Source organism: Callorhinchus milii, unplaced genomic scaffold (assembly GCF_018977255.1).
Source record: "Callorhinchus milii isolate IMCB2004 unplaced genomic scaffold, IMCB_Cmil_1.0 Scaffold9, whole genome shotgun sequence".
NCBI lineage: Eukaryota > Metazoa > Chordata > Chondrichthyes > Chimaeriformes > Callorhinchidae > Callorhinchus > Callorhinchus milii.
Window position 1 is genome coordinate 23883714 of NW_024704750.1, and position 21749 is coordinate 23905462.

The window sequence follows — 21749 nt, forward strand, 5'->3', positions numbered from 1 at the left end:
ACCCAGATCCTCTCGCTTGCGAGGCGTGGGTGCTAACCACTACGCTACAGGACTCCACGAGTGCACAACTCTTCACAGTAATCGGTTCCAGCTGCTGATCGCTTTCTAAAGAAATACTTCTTGGTTCCGTCCTGTTATTGTAAACCATTGCAAGGATTTTGCTCATTTCCCTTGGATTATTTCACTTCCTTTTGGACAAAGTGGACAGAATGGGAAGTGCGGTAACAAGCACAAAGATAGTGAGTTCAGTGATGGGAAGCAGAATAGCTCTCTCAAGTAGATAACCTCTCGCCCCCTCTCGCAACGAAAACAAAACACTGTACTTGCGCAGGATTTGACACAGGGGAAAAAGCGTTCAGCAGATTTTGGGGGCAATTGTACTGCATACAAACAAATGCGTTGAAAAATAGCTTTTTCAAATGAGGCGTTAAAATTGGACTCTCACTGCCTATTTAGGAGTAAATAAGAGACCCTGTGGCGCTCTTGCAAAAGAGAAGGGAGTTTCTCCCAATCGCTAGCCAACAACCCTCCAGATAAAGTCATTCAATTCCTGGATACGGATAGGATCTTGGCTGCTGTGTTTGCCTGCAAATACACTGAATTTTGCACAATTCATCAATCTAATCTGGGTTTTGGAAGCTAACTACTTTTAACAACTGCAGAAATTTGGCTTCCAGACTAATAATAACAATCCTTGCATCTGGTATATATAGCGCCTTATCACATCGTTGAGACGTCGCAAAGGGCTTCACAGAATGTACTGTAAAGTGGATTGACGAGACTGCGTTGAAGAATCTTTGAAAGAATTCTGTGCGACGTTGCAATGTGAAATAAAAGATCTGAGGAGGAAAAGAAAGTCTGTTCGTTTATCATATGAAGGTAGTTTGTATAATCTCACTAACTGGGTAGGGTTGCAAGTTTCCTTACTCCGGGCGCACGCCTCTGTTTACCGAGCAGTAAGTAGGAACCCGCTTTTCCGGGGGTTATGATCCCTTCAAAACAAAAAATACATTTTAAAAGATATTAATAATTTGGGTCACTCAACGCACGACTGTTTGTGGGGGATGCTGCTGTGCGCCATTGGCTGCCGGGTTTCGCCCACAAAACATACAGTCACTCCATTTTGCAATATATTCTGTGAAGCGCTTTGAGACGTCTCGAAGACGTGACAAGACGTTGCGTCAAATGCAAGGATTATTATTACATTGGGGCGGGTTGGAGAGAAGGACAACAACCAGTCCAAGGGAACTACCATACCGGCTATAAATCGCTCAAGATTCTGAAACAGGATTAAAAATGATTCTCTGCCGCAGATGTTAGCAGACCTCAGTGATGCCCTGGCCAACAACACAGGAACACGGAGATGCCAAACAGGGAGGGTCACCAGCTTGGTTTTGATTTGGGTCAAAGACTTAAACGCCTGAGGAGGAAATCGAGAGATCACTTCAATGTTTCCCCCAAACTCTCCAGCCTCTGCACCTCACACCGCACTTCCCTCCGCATTTGTTCTGAAGGACAGCTGTGCGACCGGCATTGTTCACAACCTATACAGCTGGCACACTCCTTTCCCTCGCCAAGTTTCAATAAAATGCTTAGAGATGATAATTATAAAAGGTTCATGGTGGACAATTGACAACTAATAATTATTGTAATAATTCTTGCGTTTGATATAATGCCTTAACGCGTCGTTGAGACGTCTCAAAGCGCTTCACAGAATATACAGGAAAATCGATTGATGGTGTGTTTTGTGGGCGAAACACAGCAGCTAATTGCGCACAGCAGTTATCCCACAAACAGTCGTGGATTGAGCGACCAATTTATTTTTTCGGGGGTGGGAAATTACCGCCCCCCCCCCCGGAAAGCAATCCGCCAATACGGCTAACAACCAGATTCCTATCTACTGTTAGGTAAACAGAGGCAAGCGTGTGGAGTAAGAAAACTTATCTAAGGTTTCACCCTGCTCAGGAATCAAACACAGCGTGGTGTGCACGCAAGGCAAGTATGCTAACCACTACGCTACAGGACTCCAGGAGACTAATGAAAGGAAAACGCTTAAAGGAAAATATTATATTATTGAACAAAAGGGTGTGTGGAGTAACTGGGAAAAAAAAAGTTACGCATACAGAATGACGTCTCGGAACGATGCACAATGCCAGGGCAGAGATTCGAGCATGGCACGGAGGGTATTATTGACTGAGCAAATCGGACACACCCCAAATGTTGCTGAACATTGACTACAGAACCGCCACAGAATTAATTTTAAGCGGACTAATCTACAGCCTATCCCTTGACATTCAGACATGCGGGTTTCACGGAAATGGGAGGAGGCCGTTCTGGCCCTGGAGCCTGTGATGCCATTCTATTAGATCATGGCTGATCTGTATCTTAACTCCAATTAGTCAACTTTGCCCCATATCCCTTAATGCCCTCACAAATAGCTATCCGCCTCAGTCTTGAAGATGGGAATGAATTCAGCCATAACCCACAGCCTTTTGGGGGAGAGAGGGAGAGAGTTCCAAATTTCCATTAGCTTTTGGGTGAAAAACTGCCTCCTAATTTCACTCCTGAATGTCCTTGCGCTCATTTTAAGATGATGCCCCCTTGTTCTGTATTCCCCCACCCACCAGAGGAAATACTTTCTCTGTATCTACCCTATCGAATCCCTTTATTATTTTAAAATCCTCAGTCAGATCAACCCTCAACCCTCTAAGCTCAAGGGCACAGAGATCAAGTTTCCAGCAAAATTCAAGACAAAATTCAGTTGAGTTTAACGTAGTCCTTTATTCCCAGTTTTTTTTTATTGGGGCTTGGGCGGGGAAAGGAAAAACTTGAAACAGCACACAGTAATTTTTCACAAAGCGATGCAAGGATTCGTTTCATTAACTGTAAATAAGCATTCCATTTGTCTTGGATCCTAATCTTGCCAAACCTGCTTTGCCGCAAAAAAAAACATGTTTATCTGAAACATAAATCTGTATTCCCACTGTTCTCTCCCACAACACAGAGACAACAGTTCATTAGATAGGAAGCCCTGCAGATTTGAGGGCCCGAAATTCCACCTACTCTTTGGATGTAACCCATTTTCACATCAGGAGAGCATAATAATAATAATCCTTGCATTTGATACATGGCCTTATCATGCCTTCAAGACGTCTCAAACCGCCTCACAGAATATACTGTATATTTTGTAGGAGAAATGCGGCAGCCATTTGCGCACAGCAGTGTCCCAGAAACAGTCGTGCAGTACATTCTGTGAAGTGCTTTGACATGTACTAGTTTAGGAGACTAAAACCAGCTCTTCCCCTGGGCACGTGGGCCTGTTGGAAAGAAGATGTCACAGTTTCAAATGATTACGATGGTACAGCAACGAGAGGAAGCAGTTTAATGATTATGTATATAAACACACAGGCAATAGTAATGGTTTCAATCACTGATCATAATTCAGATTTCATTTCGAAAGGGAAGATCATTCATTGTTAGCACGGCTTCGAATCGGAAATCAAGTTGGCTTGCCTCAAGAGGATACATCTCAACCAAACGTTCTGGCAGAACAGAACTTTGCATTGTATTGTTCAAGAGCCTTCTGCCATCGTGCCAAACAGTTACTCAAGCCTCCTGCCAGGCACCGTCAGTCAGACATTGCTTCTTAGCTCTCCTGGACCTTATACTCGTCCATTATTCTCAAAACGTCATCTAGTATGGAAGGCCCCAGATCGAGATCGAGCCCCAGGACTGATCCGGAATCGCTCAGGAACGAGCCAGAGGGGAAGAGATTTTCGTCGCTCAGACCCGTCTCGCTGTCCACGCTCAAGATCCTCTTGCCACCCAGCTTCCCAGTCACCGAGCATTCCGAGGACGTGTTTGACGTCGTGGCGGAGAAGGAAAAGGAGGATACAATCGTCTTTGCGAAGCTGGGAATCACAGACATCTCTGTGCTGCTGTTGAAGTGAGCGGCAGCGCATCCAACAGACAGCGACCTCTGACCAGGACCTTCCTCCAGGTGTAGCCGAGGTGGCTTTGGAGGAGCTTGCTCTTCTTCCTGGGTTTCCTGCACTCCAGTGAAGAGCGGGAGGGAGACTGCGTTCTTCAGCAGGGTTTGGAAGCCTGGCGTCCCGCTTTGAAGACTCTTCTTTCGAACGTACTCCTCTTGGATCATGCTCTGAGACGTGGGGCACCTCTTCACGCTGGGCAGCACGTCGTACTTTCCCTGCAAGAAGGAGATGTCCCCAAACATGTCCCCCTCGCCGTCCCGCCCAATGTGAGCACTGTGACGGAAGTCACCTAGAGGGGGGCTGATCATATCACCAGAGAGGACATCTCGGAGCTTCAGTTTTTTGCCCCGTTTGGGAGTTGAGGTCTTTAAGTAAATGGGGGTTTTTGCAGGCATGTTTCCCAGTTTGGGGCAGAAATACCCAGATAAGGATCAAGAGATAATCTTAAGAGAGAATGCCGAGCCAGTTCTCTAAAACTCTCCACTGACGCTTGCTCTGTGGTCAAATCCTCTTGAACTCCAATCTCATTACAGTGAAGGTCCCTCACCCCAATCCATCGTTACTTCGACAGAGGCTTTGATGTGGGCAGAGATTCCACAGGTAAAAATGTCAACACCAGCAGGGTGCCGAATATGTCACCTTATCTTGATCCTGCAGCCTGTAGACATACAAAAACTATTTCAGTCTCAGAAATGCACTAAACACTTTACTAAGCACAGAAAGGACTTGCATTTTTAACAGCACCTTATCAAAACATCTTAAAGCACTTTAAAACCCACGACTGTTTGCAGGACGCTGTTGTGCGCAATTGGCTGCCGCGTTTCGCCCACAAAATATACAGTCAATTCACTTTACAATATAATCTGCGAAGCACTTTGAGATGTCTTGAAGAGAAAATAAGGCGCTCTATCAAATTATTATTGTTAAAATATTTACTATCAACAACAAATGACGTTTACACAGCAGCTTTCACATCCGGAGGATGTCCCAAGGTACTGGACAGCCAGGGATTTTGTATCAGGATATATATTTATATATAGGGGTAGAAGGGTGACCGAAGGCACGGTCAAAGAGGAGGGTCTTGAGACTTGCCTTGAAGGAGGCAATGGGGTGGGAGGGGAAGTGAGGCGCAGGGATTTTCAGATGGAGTTGCAAAGGTTGGGGGCACAGAGGCTGAAAGAAGGCAAATATCGGGGGCTACGAGCACTTTTGTATTTGTCCAAGGACGTACATGGCTTGTCAGGAAGCTGTTTGGAAAGGGTCCACATGAACAGATTGAAGTTCAGCCAAAACAGACTGTAGATGGGAAATCAGTTGACAAGAGATTTGAGGTTTTGTTGGATTTGTTGACCTTTCCCAATAAGGAATTTCAAAGATCACCATAACATACAATCCTCGACACACACCATTCAGGGTGGTACAACCTTTTGGCCGCTGAGGGCCGAATGCTCTATTTGAGAAACGCCTGTGAGCCGCTTAAACAATATTTTCGTGTTTGCCTTCCAGAAACATAACGTATAATAATAATAATTGTATTTGATACAGTGTCTTTCACGTCTTCAAAACGTCTCAAAGCACTTCATAAGATATACTGTAAAGTGAATTGACTGTATATTTTGTGGGCGAAACATGGCAGCCAATTGCGCACAGCAGTGTCCCACAAACAGTCGTGGATTGAGTGATCAAATTACTATTATTTATTATTTTTTGGAGGGATTATTAAAACAGTACAACAAGAGGACACAGGTTTAGAGTTGAACAAGTGCAGAGATTGTGCATTTTAGTCCTTCTATCTGTGTATAACCGTCGGCAGCTCCTCAACTTCACCCCAAGTCATATTTAGTTTGAGAAAACAAATCCAATTAGCATCAGCTGTGTGTGAATGAAGTCAACGTGCTTTGCATTCCTAACCTATTCCCCAATCTCAAGGTCACGTGGAATTGGGAAATGTGAGTCTCTTTCTCTCTCTCATTTTGCCTCTTTTACATTCAATTCTTTCAGCTTGCTACTTTGCTCTGAAGAGGTCATTTTGTAACTTCCACAAAATAATAATAATCCTTGCAATTGGTGTAAAGCCTTATCACATCTTCGAGACGTCTAAAAGCGCTTCACAGAATATACTTGTAAAGCGAGTATGCACTACAGGACGCCACAAATGAACATAAGAGTAGCTAAGCTACCCTTATGCTCATACTAAACCGTTAAGCTATTGAACTATAGTCTATCTATTTTTAGGTTATAGCAGATCGTGCGATCTTTGCCCCCATCTTTCCTCCATTGAACACCCTTCCTCATTGCTGACTGATCAAACAAAACGTAGCGCTCTTAGGAACATAGGAACAGGAGGAGGCCATTCAACCTCTCAAGCCTGTTCCGCCATTGTATAACATTATGGCTGATCTGTACCTCAACTCCAATTACCCACCGTTGCCCCCTATCCCTCGATACCCTGACCTAACGAACATCTAACCACCTCAGTCTTGAAAATGTGAATGGGCAGGGAGAGAGAGTTCGTGATTTCCGCTCCCCTTTGGGTGAAAAACTGCCCCTGATTTCACTCCTAATTTCACTCGCTTGTTCTGTATTCCACCCCCCTCCACCCCCTCAGATGGAAATGGGTTAGGGTGGATCAGAAGATTGTGGGTTTAAGCCCCACTATGCATCTTGATCTCACAGTCTAGGCTGAACTCAAGCGCTGCATTAACAAACATATCCTTTGGATGAGACAAACAGATGTTCTCTCCGCCTGTTCGGATGGATGTTAAAGCTTCCATAACGCTGTATGGAAAGAGAAGGGAGTTTCTCCCGGTATTCCTGGCCAACAAGCCTTTCAGATAAATTGGCTCTTCACTTCATGGCTGTTTGTGACACCTTACAATGTGTTGCTAAGTTTGCCTACAAACATACTTTACGATACCCCGAAGCACTTTCTCATTATTTTGATGTCACAGACCAAGTCAAATGTAAGGTAATTATTATGTGGTACGGCATTGTGCAAACGTAATTTGTTCAATTGAGTAAAAGGCCCCATAGCAAAATGTAGGACACTGCTGTGCACAATTGGCTGCCGCATTTCGCCCACAAAATACACCATCAATCCACTTTACAGTGTATTCTGTTAAGCGCTTTGAGACGTCTCAAAGATGTGATAATGCGCTATATCAAATGCAAGGATTATTATTATTATTATTATTAAAACACCATCTACAATCCTATGATCCCTTCTCCCAGTTGGCAAACGTCAGATTTTAGACCCTAATACAGTTTTACAACATATTTTAACCAGCTGTCTTCGGTAGGAGGCTGAATTGTGAAAAGCTATGCTATGGTCAAAGTTCTTCTCAAAATTTACTGCGATTCAGCCCAAGAAACAGCCATCACTTTACTCCGGTTTGGATTCCAGTCCAAAATATTCATAATTTTCAGGATGCTGAACCTACTTCTAATAATGATAATAATCCTTGCATTTGATAATGGGCCTTATCGAGTCTTCGAGACATCTCAGTTCGCTTCACAGAATATACTGTGAAGTGAATTGACTGTATATTCTGTGCAAGAGAGACAGTAGCCAATTGCGCACAGGATTCAGTTAGAAACAAATGTTTGGTGAAACATTTAACAAAGCACTACTGTGAAAACGGTTAAAACTTTACAGGGACACTGAGATCCAAGTGAAGGATCTGTGATTTAAAGCTGATTAAGAGATTGCAAAGCTACATCAAGTACCTTTCTACAGAGTTCATAGACGTAGACATAAAGACTTGCATTTTTATAGTGTTTATAATGTCAAAATGTCTCAAATCGCACACAGTAAATGCTATAATTTGTTGGCAAAAGATGTAGCTTTTTAATGATCACCAATAACAATCCTTGCATTTGATATAGCGCCTTGTCACATCATTGAGACGTCTCAAAGCATTCCACAAAACATGTTATAATGTGAATTCACTGTGTATTTTGTGGGCGAAACGCGGCAGCTAATTGCACCCCGGGGCGCCTCACCAACAGTCGTGGGTTGAGGGACCAGAATCTTCTCCTTTTTTTAAGAAAAAAGGTTATTATTACTCGCAGAATGCAATCGCCAATCTACTAGCAACCCGGTTCCTACCTACTGCGAGGTAAACAGAGGCGCGGGGAGTACGGAAACTTGACTGAGGTTTCTACGCTATTATCTTTAGAAAGGACAAGCGATCTGACCAGGACATCGGGAGAAACTCCCTTCCCTTTTCCAATAGTGCTATGGGAAGTTTAATATCCACGTACATGACTTCTGGTTTAACTTTTCATTCGAGGGGTGTCAACAACAACAACCACAACAACTTGCATTTAAACAGCGCCCTCCGCACAGGGTAGCGAGCGCCTCAGAGGTTTTATCTCCTAGGATCACAGAATCCTACAGGGCAGAAGGAGGCCATTCTGCCCATTGTGCCTGTGCCGGCTCTTTGAAAAGAGCCACCAACTGGTCCCCGCTCCCTCCCTCCCCTCACCCCCCCGCTCTTACCCCACATTTTTCCTTTTCAAGTACTTATTCAATTCCCCTTCGAAAGCGACTACCGAATCTGCTTCGACCACCCTTTTAGGCAGCGAGTTCCAGATCGTAACAACTCTCTGGGTAAAAAAAAAATTCTCCTGGTCTCCCCTCTGGTTCTTTTGCCAATACAATATCTTTGACAATACGGAACGCCCCACATGCTGGACTTTGAGCGTCGGCCTAAACTAGGAACTCAATTCCGTCAGGACTTGAATCTGGAACTTCTGACACACGGACAGTAGAGCTACCAAGTGAGTCAAGATCCACAAGGCGTGTGTAATATCAAGAGGCTGTCTTAAAATACTTTTAAGGTAAGCAGAGAGGGAGAACCATTAATTGTACAATCGGTCTTGTGTTTCTGAGCTCAACCTCACACCGTGTTAGAATAAATCACAATATCTTGTCATCGAGATGCTTCCCAGAACTCGGATTTTCTTTGTTGACAACCGCTTCACATTGACGAGCTAATGTCAGGGAAAACTCTCATGCCCAACAGCCTTCCCTCGACTTCTTCCACTAATATCCACCAATTAACAGTACACACACTTATCATTTTCAACTCCTAAATGTGGTACTTTACTGTCATGCATATTAAAAAATAAACCATCTGGCATGATAATAATTATTCCTGCATTTGATATAGCGCTTTAACACATCATTGAGACATCTCAAAGTAAAGTGTTTCACGGGATATACTGTAAATTTACCCCGTGCTCGGGTCCTGACCCAACTGTCCAGCGCCTTGGGGCGTCCTCCCGACGTGAAAGGCGCTCTATAAATGCAATCTTGTTGTTGTTGTTGCAAAATGTAGTGACAGTATATTTTTGTGGGTGAAAAGCAGCAACCAATTGCGCACAGCACAAACAGTCGTGGTTTGAGCTTGGCCTACATTTTTTTAAGTTACCCCCGGAAAGCGATCCGCCAATCGACTAACAACCGGGTTCCTATTTACTGCTAGGTAAACAGAGGCGTGTGGAGTAAGAAAAGTTGCCTAAGACTTCTCTCCGCCCGGGAATCAAATCCGGGTCTCTTGTTTGCAGGCGAGCGTACTGAACTATTTACTTCTATACTATTCCATACTATTTACAGGTCCGTCAATGATTCTTCACATAGCAACCCTACGCAGTTAGTGAGATTATACAAACTACTCTCAGGTAAAAAGATAGCAGCCCACAACATGATGTCCTTACGCAATTCCTTACATGTTGAGAAAGTTCAAGATAAGCAATGCTGTTGGGAATACAATGTGATGGGAATACAATGTACTGCTGTTGGGAATACAATGTACTGCTCCATCCTGGGGTGCAGTTGATTACACAGCAACTCTATAGTACCTTATCCAGGTAGTCATTCTTCACCAGTGCAAGTGTTTGCAAACTATTTATCTAACGGTGGTAAAGAATGGAAAACAAAGTCTGATTCCTCACTCACTGACTCACTGACTGACTGACTGACTGACTCACTCACTCACCAACCACAACGCAGTAGCCTTCATGTGGGGTAGGGTCCCGGAGCGTTTCACAGCGGCGGAGTCTGACAACGAGCCAGGGGAGAGGGAAAGCGGGAGGTGACCGTAAGCACAATTAAAAAAGGAAGGTGTTTTGATGGGATTTGAAGGTGAGGGGGGAGTGGGGAAGGCAGAGGGATTGAGGGAGAGAATTCCAGACTTCAACTCAACACAGAGTTACCAACCTGAAATAATATTATTTCCTCCCTAACAGTCAGTCCAATTGAAGTGCTTTCATTGCTACCCGGCTCAGCTGGGTTGAGTAAATACAGAACAAGTACTGAACTGGATGCTTCACTACCACGAGAGATGGTTCATTTACCCACTGAACCATCGCCAAATCAATAGGATCAGTGCCCTTAGCAGCAGGAAAATGACCCACCCCGTGTGCTATTGATATTGTTTTCTTCTCGAGCATAGGAGAACAAGCGAGCGACTGATTTTGCAATGAGAGGTCAAAGATTGCTCTCGAAGCCAGTTCCCATCTACAGGAGAACAAGCCAGTTCTTAATGAAGGTTCAATCACAATGAGTATAGGATATGACAAGGCTGGCAGTGAATTACAATGCAGTCATTCAATTGAGAGTTTTAGTTATAAGGCACAAGAATACAGCCTGAATAAGCACAGCATTAGCACCAGAGTGAATTTTTGAGATGAGGGGGGGGTTGGGGGGAAGTGTTGGAAATCTAGGATAAAAGTGCAATCAATATTGGAAAGAGAAATAAAAGCTGTTTCAGTTGTCAAGGTTCATTGGAATCAAGTGGAGTTAAAAGTGTTCATTTTACTGGAATTTTAAACCCCTGAAAAATATTTAATTGATAATTTAAAAGCATATATTTTTTCAATTAAAATTAAACTAACAATCCTAAAAGAAACATATCAGATATTTTTTTTAAAAAAGCAACAGATTACTCTTACAAACTAAAACATCTAAAATCCTACTCACCAGAGTAAGTGTTTCTGTTCTTCAGTTTCTGAACTTCTCTCTTTTTCTTTTCCACTTGTGTAAATTGGAGAAGGGGGAAAAAAATAAAGGAGTGGTGGTGGTCGGAGAGGGAGAGATAAAAAGGAACTGGATTCTGTACAAGATTAACTCATCACACAGAGTCCTGGGCAAGCAGCACACAGCTGGAAGTGAGGAAAATCGTTGTCAAGCCCTTAACATCAGGAAGCACTCCTCTGCATGCCTTCGAATGTGTGTGTGTGTGTGTATGTGTGTATGCAGGAAGGGCGGTAGGGGTGGAGAAGGAGTGGTCTGGCTCCCTGCTGGTTCAACCTCAGGATCAGGAAGATCTAACGTCAGAATGGTGACCTTGCTTAAGCCGATCCCCAGCTGTCCCTTCCTGCGTCTCTGAAGCTGTTCTGGAAAGCAGGAGGCATCTTTGCGTTGGGCTTAACTCTAACCACTGGTATTCATTCGGTCCATCTTTCTTCCAGTGGGCATTCGCAGAACAAGAGGCTAAATTAAACTAAAGCTGGGCTTTATTTACCACGTTTCATGTGAAAAAAAAACTGCCAGTAAAATACACAGTCACTCCACTTTATAGTATATTCTGTGAAGCGCTTTGGGACGTCTCAACAGCGTGTTAAGGGTCCATATCAAATGCAAGGATTAGTATTACGTGGAATATATGCATACAATACAGTACTGCCGTTGCATAACCAAATCTGTCGCATTGTACATCAGTGGGAAAGGTAAATAAAACAAGACACATAACAACTTCGCCTTCAATATACACAAGTAATTCACTTTACAGTATATTCTGTGAAGCACTTTGAGATGCCTCAATGGTGTGATGTGGCGCTGTATCAAATGCAAGAATTATTTATTAACAATGAGAAAAAGGCAGAAATTTTCATTTTAGGAGCAGCTGCATCTTTTTTTTGTAAGAGTTCTTCCGCTGAGGAAGCTTTAATTACAAGCAATCTGCCTGATGACTTGACTGTATCAATCAATGCGTTTCTTTTATCTAAAGGGGGTGATTAAAGTCAGTGCCATTGTGGGAAGATGAGTAACCAGTAGATCATGTTAATCATGGGAACGCAGGAGAGGAGAGCAATCAATGAGCTAAAGTCATCTTAAATAATTATCATGGCCTCAGATCAGTTGCTTATTTGGATAGCTGACAGAGACCCACAGTAAATAGAGTCATTCTGGCGCTAACCCTAGTGGTATGTCTACAGGCTGTCAGAATCTTCACAATAGTAACCCTTGCATTTGAAATGGCGCCTTATCACGTCTTCTGGACGTCTGAAAGCGCTTTGTGCTGTAAAGTGTTTGTAGTGACTGTGTATTTTGTGGGCAAAACGCGGCAGCCAATTGCGCGCAGGACCGTCCCACAAACAGTCGTGGATTGAGTGACCACATTTCTTATTAAAAAGGGAATATTACCCCTGGAAAAGTGATTTGGCGATCGACCAGCAACTGGGTTCCTGCTTACTGCTAGATAAACAGAGGCGTGTGTGTGGAGTAAGGAAACTTACTCAATGTTTCGCCCCGCCCGGGAATCGAACCCGGGTCCTCTCGCTTGCGAGGCGAGCGCTCTAACCGCTGCGCTACAGCGCTTTGGGACGTCCTCCCGACGTGACAGATGCTCTATAAATGTTGTTGTTGTGCCGTCTCAAAGAGCTTCATAGGATATACGGTAAAGTGAATTGACTGTGTTATTTTGGGGGCGAAACGCGGCAGCCAATTGCGCACAGCAGCGTCCCCGCAAGCAGTTGTGGGTTGAGTGAACAATTTTTTTTGAGGGCTATTAGCCTAAAGTTTTGCCAGGCCTGGGATTCAGAGGATGAATACCGTCTGTCAGCCTGGTTAATCTCATCCCTTCCAGAATAATGACCCCACTATCTTTCCATTACAGAATTGGATTGTCTGCAAATGAATTCTAAATGCACTGAATTATTTTTCACCACCAACCTGTCTTGCTAATCCTGTTCCAGCCGCAGATAGCTCTCTGTAAATAAACACTTCCTGCTGCCTCTGCTAAACTAGTCGTTTACAATACCAAACCTGGTATTCTAAACCGTCCTTCAGATGAGACGTTAAACCGGGCTCCTGTTTGCCTGTCCAGCGCCTTGGGACATCCTCCCGACATGAAAGGCACCATACAAATGTAATTTGTAATTGTTGTTGGTGAGATCTCACTTAGAGACTGTGTACAGCTCTGGTCGCTGCAGTACAAAAAGAATATTGGAGAAATCGAGAAGATACAGAGGAGGGCAACCAAAATGATTGAGGGGATGGAAGGACTGGACTAAGAGGAGCGACTAAGGAACCTGGGCATGTTCACGCTGGGAAAGAGAAGATTGAGAGGCCACGGCATTGCTGTATTTAAGATTCTAAAGGGGCAAAACAACGTATATCACGACAGGCTGTTTCAAGTCGACCCGGATAGTAAAACCGGAGGATACACGGCCTGCGATTGAAGGGGTGAAATTCAGAACGAATCTACACAAACACTATTACAGTGAGCGAATAGTGAACCTGCGGAACAGGCTCTCTAGGGAGACGGTTGAAGTTGGAAGTGTTGATTCTTTCAAACGCAGATTAGACAGTTTTCTTTTAGGAAATAACATGATGGGATACAGTACATATGTGCATGCGACCGCCAGGAAGGTGGAAGGCGAACTAGACGACCCATGGTCTTTTCTCGTCTGGCATTTCTTATGTTCTTATGTTGTTGTTAATGATCCGATGGCACTATTTGAAAAGATAAGGGAGCTTCTCCCTGTCCCCCAGTGTCCTGGCAAGAATTCCCCAAATAAAGGTGGCCAAACATGGCTGTTTGCGGGACGCTGCTGCGTGCAAAATGGCTGCCACGCTTCACCCACAAAATACACGGTCACTACACTTTATTACAGTATATTCTGCGAAGCGCTATGAGACGTCTCAATGACGTGATAAGGCGCGATATCAAATGCAGGGATTATTATTATTAATGTTAATTCTAATACTGTATTTTTACAGTAATTGATGTGTATTAACTTGTCACAGAGTTGATACAATGGCCAGAGAGAACAGAGGGTTTAGGATTGACTTCAACTGAGATAACAATGTAGTTCTTTTGTGAATGCTTCTCTGTTGCAGGGCACAAGAAAGAATATAATCTTTTTTCTGGGAAGAGTAAAAGAGAATGAAACGTTGGCTTTGCCGATAACGTTGCTCTGTGCAAAACTGTCCCACATACCAGGAAATGCATTTGCAGATAAATGAGAAACAACTTCTCTATCCTACGTCATTCCAGGCGGCAATCAATCCTCTCGCTGAGGAAACTCGATGATACTAAGGCACATAGGGTTGTTAATAATGCTGTATTTGTTCGTTCTTTATCACAACGCCTCAAACAGCGTCAATTTGAGGAATTTGGCGCAATGTATTTTCTGGGAAAAGCAGTGTTGTAAGCAGAACAATCAACACCAAACATCCATTTATAGCAACAATAGGAGTTTTGATCGGAGCAGATAGGGGAGAAACTCTGACGGGCGGGTGGGTCGGCCGCTGGAGGACACAGATTTAAGGTAATTGGCAAAAGAACCAGAGGGGAGACGAGGAGAATTTTTTTTTAACCCAGAAAAGGTTGTGAGGGTCTGGAATGCACTGCCTGAAAGGCTGGTGGAAGCAGATGCGATAATAGCTTTCTGAAGGGAGTTGGATAGATACTTGAAAAGAAAACATTTGCAAGGCTATGGGGTAAGAGCGAGGGAGTGGGACTAGTTGGGGTAAGAACGGGGGAATAGGACTAGTTGGGGTAAGAGTGGGGGAATAGGACTAGTTTGGGTAAGAGCGGGGGAGTGGGACTAGTTGGGCTAAGAGTGGTGGAATAGGACTAGTTTGGGTAAGAGCGGGGGAGTGGGACTAGTTGGTGGCCAAAACGGGCCAAATGGCCTCCTTCTGTGTTGCACGGTTCTATGATCCAGTTGCCACCGTAAGCGGACCAAAGTGCCTATAACACTGAAATGTCAGTGTTAAGTGTTAAGTGTAGTGACCATTTCTAGTAGCCAATATCCCATGAGCAGCCAGGAGGTGAGTGACTCAATTTATTTGGCGGCTCTTTTCAAAGAATGGCCTCCTTCTGTGCTGTGTAATTCTATGGTATTGTTGACCGGGACACTGTGAGAAATCCTCTTTTCTTTTCGAGTAGTGCCAATGGATTCTCTAACATCCACCTGTGCAGGCAAACGGCACCTTGGTTTGAAGGTCTCCATCAAGTAAAGGCACGTTCGACAATATAGCGGTTCATTAGCACTCTGCTGCTCTGTGAATTCTGAAGTGGCAACTCCCCTGTCATCCCACGCACACATCTCTCCTGACCGCAAACAACAAACAAGCAGAGTAAATAACATTTCCGATCTGCACGTACGCGCGCATAAATTGCCTCCAAGCACTGATGCATCTGTGCGTGTTTTAAATGAATATTCCATTGCAATTGTTCATGTTGCGTCTTTAGTCAACCTGGAGAAGCTCCACCTATTCTGTTTACATCAACAAGGAGCCCCGTAGCGTATTGGTTAGAGCACTTGCCTCAAAAGCGAGAGGACCTGGGTTCGATTCCCGGGCAGACCTTAGGCAAGTTCCTTTACTCCTCATGCCTCTGTTCACCAAGTAGGAACCTGGTTGGTGGTCAATCGACTAACAACCGGGTTTGCTTAATTCCTTCCAAAAAAAAATAATTTGGTCACTCAATCTACAACTGTTTGTGGGACACTGCCATGCACAATTGGCTGCCGCGTTTTGCTCACGAAATCCACAGTCAGTTCACTTTACAGTATATTCTGCGAAGCGCTTTGGCGCTGTATCAAATGCAACTATTATTATTAACAGTAAGATATAATTCCTATTGGACTGGTTAAATCGTTAGCAAGGAGGCACAGTTTCAGCTCTATCACTGGAAGAGTTAAGGAAGAGTTAAGGGGGAAGTAAGAAGATAATGTTTTTATGCAGTGAGTTATTAGAGCATGAAATTGTTTTCAATAAGTACCAAATGCAGCTAAGACCATAGCATCATTTAAAAGGGAATTCAATACATTTTTGAAGAATGAGTCTAAAAATGTTTTTCCCATCAACAACAACAATTTAGGATGTCTTGGGTGCTTTACAATGATGGGGTCAGACTGCGAGCAGAGAGAGGGGGGGAAGAGTCACTACGTCTCTCCCCCTCCCTTGGACAGCGCCTTTGACAGCACCTTTAAGCGCTCTGAGACACCGCCCGGCGTGGAGGGCGCTATAAAAATGCAAGTTGTTGTTGTTCGGCCACCCTCCTACCTCTATCCTCCCCGCCCTCCACTCCTCCTCATCCCAACCCCCAGCTCGGGTGTGGATCCCTGACGTCAAAGTCGTCAAGAGGACGTCCTCCTGATGTGAAAGGCGCTATACAAATGTAATTTGTTGTTGTTGTATTCTGTGAAGCGCTTTGAGACTTCTCCAAGACTTGATATCAAATGCAAGGATTATTATTATTAAAGAGGAAGGGGGATTACCATAGGTGTGGTCGAAGAGATAGGTCTTAAATAGGTTCTAACCTATCCTTTTGTTTTTTTTTGGTAATGATCTTAAATTTTTGCCCTCTACACAACGACTCACTGACCACTTCCCCCACCCCACTCCCCGCCCCCGTCTCCCCATTTACCTTAACAGAACCCAGTTTAAAAGAAATTCAGCATTTAAACCGTTAACATGTTTTTTTGTTAAGACAAGTCTGGGATCTAATTGATGGGTTTGTCTTGGCTGTTTGCCCTCATACCATATTTGGCGAAAAGAATGAAGTCTTGCCACTGCCAGAATGACAAATTCTTCACTAATGTGGAGCTTGGATTGGAGATAAATAGTGCATGAGGCCCCGTCCAGGAAGGCTGTATTTTATTGGAACCATCTGGTCTGTGTTTCAGCCAGTGCACAATGTGCAGTGCGGGTTAGGAAGGAAGAAGCGACGGAAAATGTTATAAAGGGCGAGTCAATTTTAGGCCCGCTTTTATGAAAAAAATTACAAAGACGCCCAATTTGTACTGGTGGGGCCGAAACAATTACTGTGAAGTGATTACAATTAGTAATTTACGCAGCGCCTTTCGCATCAGGAGGCCATCATAAAGTGCATCTTCGCTTTCAGCCACTACACCCCGAAGCTTTGGAACGCTCTCCCCCTAATCCTTCTGCCTTGCCCCCTCCCTACTTCCTCTCTTTTAGATCATGACTGAAGATCTTCCTCTTCGACCGTGCTTATGGTCACCCTCCCTCCCCTCTGCTCGGCAACAGGCTCTGTCAGTTAAGTGTTCCGAGACGCAGCCCCGTGTGAAAGGGCACTATATAAATGCTTCATGGTATTGGATAGGTACCTGAGGTTGGTTGGTTGGGGATGGAAAGATGGCTGATTATGAGCAAGGAGTCTCCCACATTACATTGCTGTGCAATAATCAATCAAGGGGTGGGGGAGGTTCTTGTGTGTTATATCGGGGAAAATAGTTGGATGAGTGTATGCACGATGCAGTCATTCCTCAAGTTTAGTGTACGCTTCTGGGAAGCCGTCATGTTTGTGATAGTACTGCAGTCAATGTGAAAGCCATCTGTTAATTTCCAGCAATGAGCGTTTCAACAAGCAGATTGCTAACTGTTTAGAGGATTCCTACTTACCGCATGGTAAACAGAGGCATGTGTGTGGAGTAAGGAAACTTGCCCAAGATTTCACCCAGCCCTGGAATCGAACTCAAGTCCTCTTCCTACAGGACTCCACACTAACCCACAGCCACTGACTCCTGATATAAGGCTCATTCGCAATTCAGGCATAATTACTAGCGACTGCCCACTGGGGACCTGTGGGACAGACAAAGCAAGGTGGGAGTATATTGGAGACTGTGGGTGTTTAATGCAGGTTAATGGCCATGTCATAAAGAAGTCAATACAAAACAAGGTCAAAATGGTACAAATTGTTATGCCCCGACATCTGCTCGGCGGCGCCTGCCAATTAAACGGGGGAGTCTAGTGGTTTGACGTTAAGCGGTGCCAAAACACAAAAGACTCACAGGAATTTCTTATGCATAACAGCGTTCCTCCAACTACTTGAATTCCACAAATATTGCACACATGTGGTCAAATAAACCACCCACGTAATTTACATAACTTTGCTCCTCTGACTGCTCCATCCAGGGCTGAGGAGAATTCTCTACATACGCAAAGGACGAGATGCTATACTAAAATCCCCGCCTGACCGTTCTTCATGAAAATAATTATGATAATAATCCTTGCATTTGATATAGCGCCAGATCACGTCTTTGAGAAGTCCCTTTACAGCATATTCTTCACAGAATATGCTGTAAAGGGAATTGACTATATATTTTGTGGGCAAAATACAGCAGCGAATTGCACAAAGCAGTGTCGCGCAAACAGTCGTGCATTAAATGATCAAATTATTATTATTTTGTTTTCCCATGACGAAAAGGGAACGGAGTTTCTCAGCAATCCCCCGGATAATCTTTTCACAACTAACAAACTGAAATAAGTCAACCAGAGATTGTTTTTGTCTATAGTGAGAATTGCTCCTTTTATTAACCCAAGCCGTATTAAGTGTCTATCCTATTTAAGCCATAAGAGGATATGCAGATAGATCATCTATTTATACCCGGTGTTAGCTTTTCATTCTCTCGTAAATTCTCTCGCTGACAACCATGTGCGGGGCTGCTCACTCGAGATGTGGTCAGAGAGATGTAGTGCTCTCTGTATAATTGGTTCAAGTTTGGATCATTAAAGTATTTGGTGGATTGATACTGGGGTGGAGAGATAAGAAGAATTCTCATTTTTATAGTGCCTATAGCATTGAAAGGCAACTACTGCCATGTGTAGTTACTATTGGGACGCCCTCCAAACACCAAAGGCACCAAACAAATGTAATTTTGTTGTTGTTGTATTTCTTGTAGGCAAACACTCTAGCCATCTTTCAGATGAGACGTCTCAAAGCTCTTCACAGGATACACTGTAAATTGAATTGACTGTATATTTCGTGGGCGAAATTATTATTATCATTTCTTCCAACCTCCCCCTTTTTCACCCACTGATGATAATCCTCAATTCATGTATTCTCGTTTAAAAAGTGGTCACCGGTGACCAACCCTCAGGAATCATATATCAAGGCTTTGGAAAGGAGTGCGGCAGCTCTCATCTCCAGGGAAGTCAGTTCAGACAGTCTATAGGCAAGTTCAGGGAGGTCACCCTTCCATCTCACATTTTTCAAATTCTATCTCAGAGTGAGTTCCAAACACCGCTTTTCTCTTTTATTTGTTTACTCCCGGGCAATTTTTAACCCATCCAACATCCCACAAAAAAACTCTCACACATACAGTGCAGTACTGGGAGAGCACTGCAACGTTGACAGCACCTAATAATAATAGTTCTTGCATTTGATACCGCGCCATATCAAAGCTCTTCACAGAATATACAGTAAAGCGGAGTGACTGTGTATTTTGTGGGTGAACCGCAGCAGCCAAGTGCACACAGAAATGCTCCACAAACAGTCAAGGATTGAGTGACCAATTTTTTTTGAGGGATTATTACTCCCGGAAAGGGATCCAGTAATCGATTAACCTGGTTAGGTTCCGATGGTAAACAGAGGCGTGTGGAGTGAGGAAACTTGCTTAATGTTTCGTCCCACCCGGGAATTGAACCGGGTCCTCTTGCTTGCGAGGCAAGCGAGCTAACCACTACCCTACGGGAATCCTCCCACTCAGCAAGAACTGCTTGCTTCATGTCCCCATGTGCTCCACTTCAACCCGGTGAGCGTGCTTTCCCATCTTTAAAGGCATTGGAGGATGTTCTGCGTTCATAAATCAGATTATTTTCTAGCATTCTACCAGCAGATAGAACACTTGTAAATCACCGCTGTGCTCTTCGTTTCTCAGTTCCTGATCAGTCCTGTGGAATATCCTGTAAACGATCCCATCATACCTTGTACCAGTGATAGAAAGCAGCTGCACATCACTTTGAATACCCAAATCACATTAAGGTCAAACACAGTTAACCCATTCCATCTCACTTCCTGCACCTCACATCCATAGAATCATAGAATTATACAGCACAGAGGGAGGCCATTCGGCCAATCGGGTTTGTGCCACCTCTTTGAAAAGAGCTTCCAAATCAACCCCACTCTCCGTCCTCTCCCAACAGCCCTGCAAACTTGTCCTCCCCAAATAATTGTCTACTTTCTTGTTATCGAATCAGCTTCCACCATCTATAGGCTCACTACAGTATCTAAAGGATGAGATCAAAGGGGATACGGAGTCTTTTTCATCTGAACCTCCCTTTGTGATCTAGTGAGTCGCACACAGTCGACAAAGTCAAGTTCGGTGGGTAACTTCTTGCCTCTGGATCCTACGGTTGTGTTATGATCCGTCCGCCATCAGTGACCACACTTTCAGCCACTACACCCCAAAACTTTGGGACACTCTCCCTCAACCCCTCTGCCTTGCCCCCCACTCCTTCCCCAGCTGGTCGCGCCTGAGGACCTTCCTCTTTGACCGTGCTTATGTTCACCTTCCCCCGGCTTGGCGTCGTCAAGGGCCACCAACACCACTGTCAAGCGCTCTGCGTGAGGGGATCTATATAAATGCAACTTGTTGTTATTGTGGTCCCAGCCAATGACCACATAGGGATGGCACTCCATAGGTACTGGAGAGGACGCTGTTAGCTTTCAATCAAAGTCCGGTGTCTGCTTCTTCTCTAGATGGATGTTGGAAGATCCCATGACATAATGATACTAATCCTTGCATTTGATATAGCGCCTTACCAAGTCTTCGAGACGTCTCAAAGCGCTTCACAGAATATACTGTAAAGTGAACTAACTGTGTATTTTGTGGGTGAATGTACCGTCATTTGAATCATTTGAATAGAACAGAATTCATTCTATATGTACCTTATTCTCTTAATTTGAATAGAATAGAGTGGACATCATTTGAATAGAAAAGAAAGTGTGTCCCGGCCAACAATCCCGCAGATCCCACGCCTCTGTTTATCCAGCAGTAAATAGGAATATAGGAACCAGGTAGGAACCTGCCCGCTCCCTCCGCCCAGTGGGCGCCTGTCTGCTTCACGTCCCCCGCCTCGCCAGCACCACCATTGGCAGACGAGCCTTCTGCCACTCTGCCCCCACCCTCTGGAACTCCTTCCCGCAGTCCTCCGCCTCACCCCCTCTATTGCCTCCTTCAAGACACGTCTCAAGACTCTCCTCTTCGACCGTGCCTTCGGTCACCCTACTCCCCCCCCCCCACCGTGCCCTCTACCCTCCCCAATCCCAACCTCCTGCTCAGGTCCAAAACACTGAACGTCCAGCGCCTTGGGAAGTGCTCCCAACGTGAAAGGTGTCGTTAGTCGATTGACGGATCGCTCTCCGGGGGGGGGGGGGGGTAATAATCCCTCAAAATAAATCCTTCCGTTCAGTCCCAGTTGGGTTTACGCTGTGGAGCACTTTGAGACGTCTCAGAGGCACGATGTCAAATGCAAGAAGCATTGAAGGCATTTCAACTTCCAGCCCAAGCGCCAGTCAGTCATTCACAGTGAATAAGTATCTCTCTGTACTCACTGAGCGCCACCTGCAGATCAGTTTGCGTCCCATCGCTCCAATGGTCTGCAAGGGAACGAAAATCGTTTTGTTCAGGTCACAGTTGGATACCAGTTACGAAAACAAATATTTCAATCGATTTACCAGACCACAACAACCAACCAACGGAGTCCTGTAG

The 21749-nt window shown here is 44.5% G+C and overlaps 2 protein-coding genes across 2 annotated transcripts in view; both read right to left on the minus strand.

Moving 5' to 3' along the window:
- Positions 1-21709, minus strand: part of LOC103190274 (homeobox protein Meis1-like) — a 63665-nt gene extending 41956 nt beyond the window's left edge. The window contains exon 1 of the mRNA XM_042338010.1: positions 21593-21709. The gene's annotated coding sequence lies outside the window, so the exon portion shown is untranslated. The remainder of the gene's footprint in view (positions 1-21592) is intronic.
- Positions 2762-11364, minus strand: zgc:154093 (uncharacterized protein LOC777623 homolog). Its single transcript, XM_007910991.2, has 2 exons — positions 10978-11364; positions 2762-4650 (listed from the first exon to the last, which is right to left on the minus strand). The coding sequence occupies exon 2, from the start codon at positions 4385-4387 to the stop codon at positions 3647-3649; it is 741 nt and encodes a 246-aa protein (XP_007909182.1). The 5' UTR covers positions 4388-4650; positions 10978-11364; the 3' UTR covers positions 2762-3646.
- Positions 21710-21749: the final 40 nt, after the last annotated feature.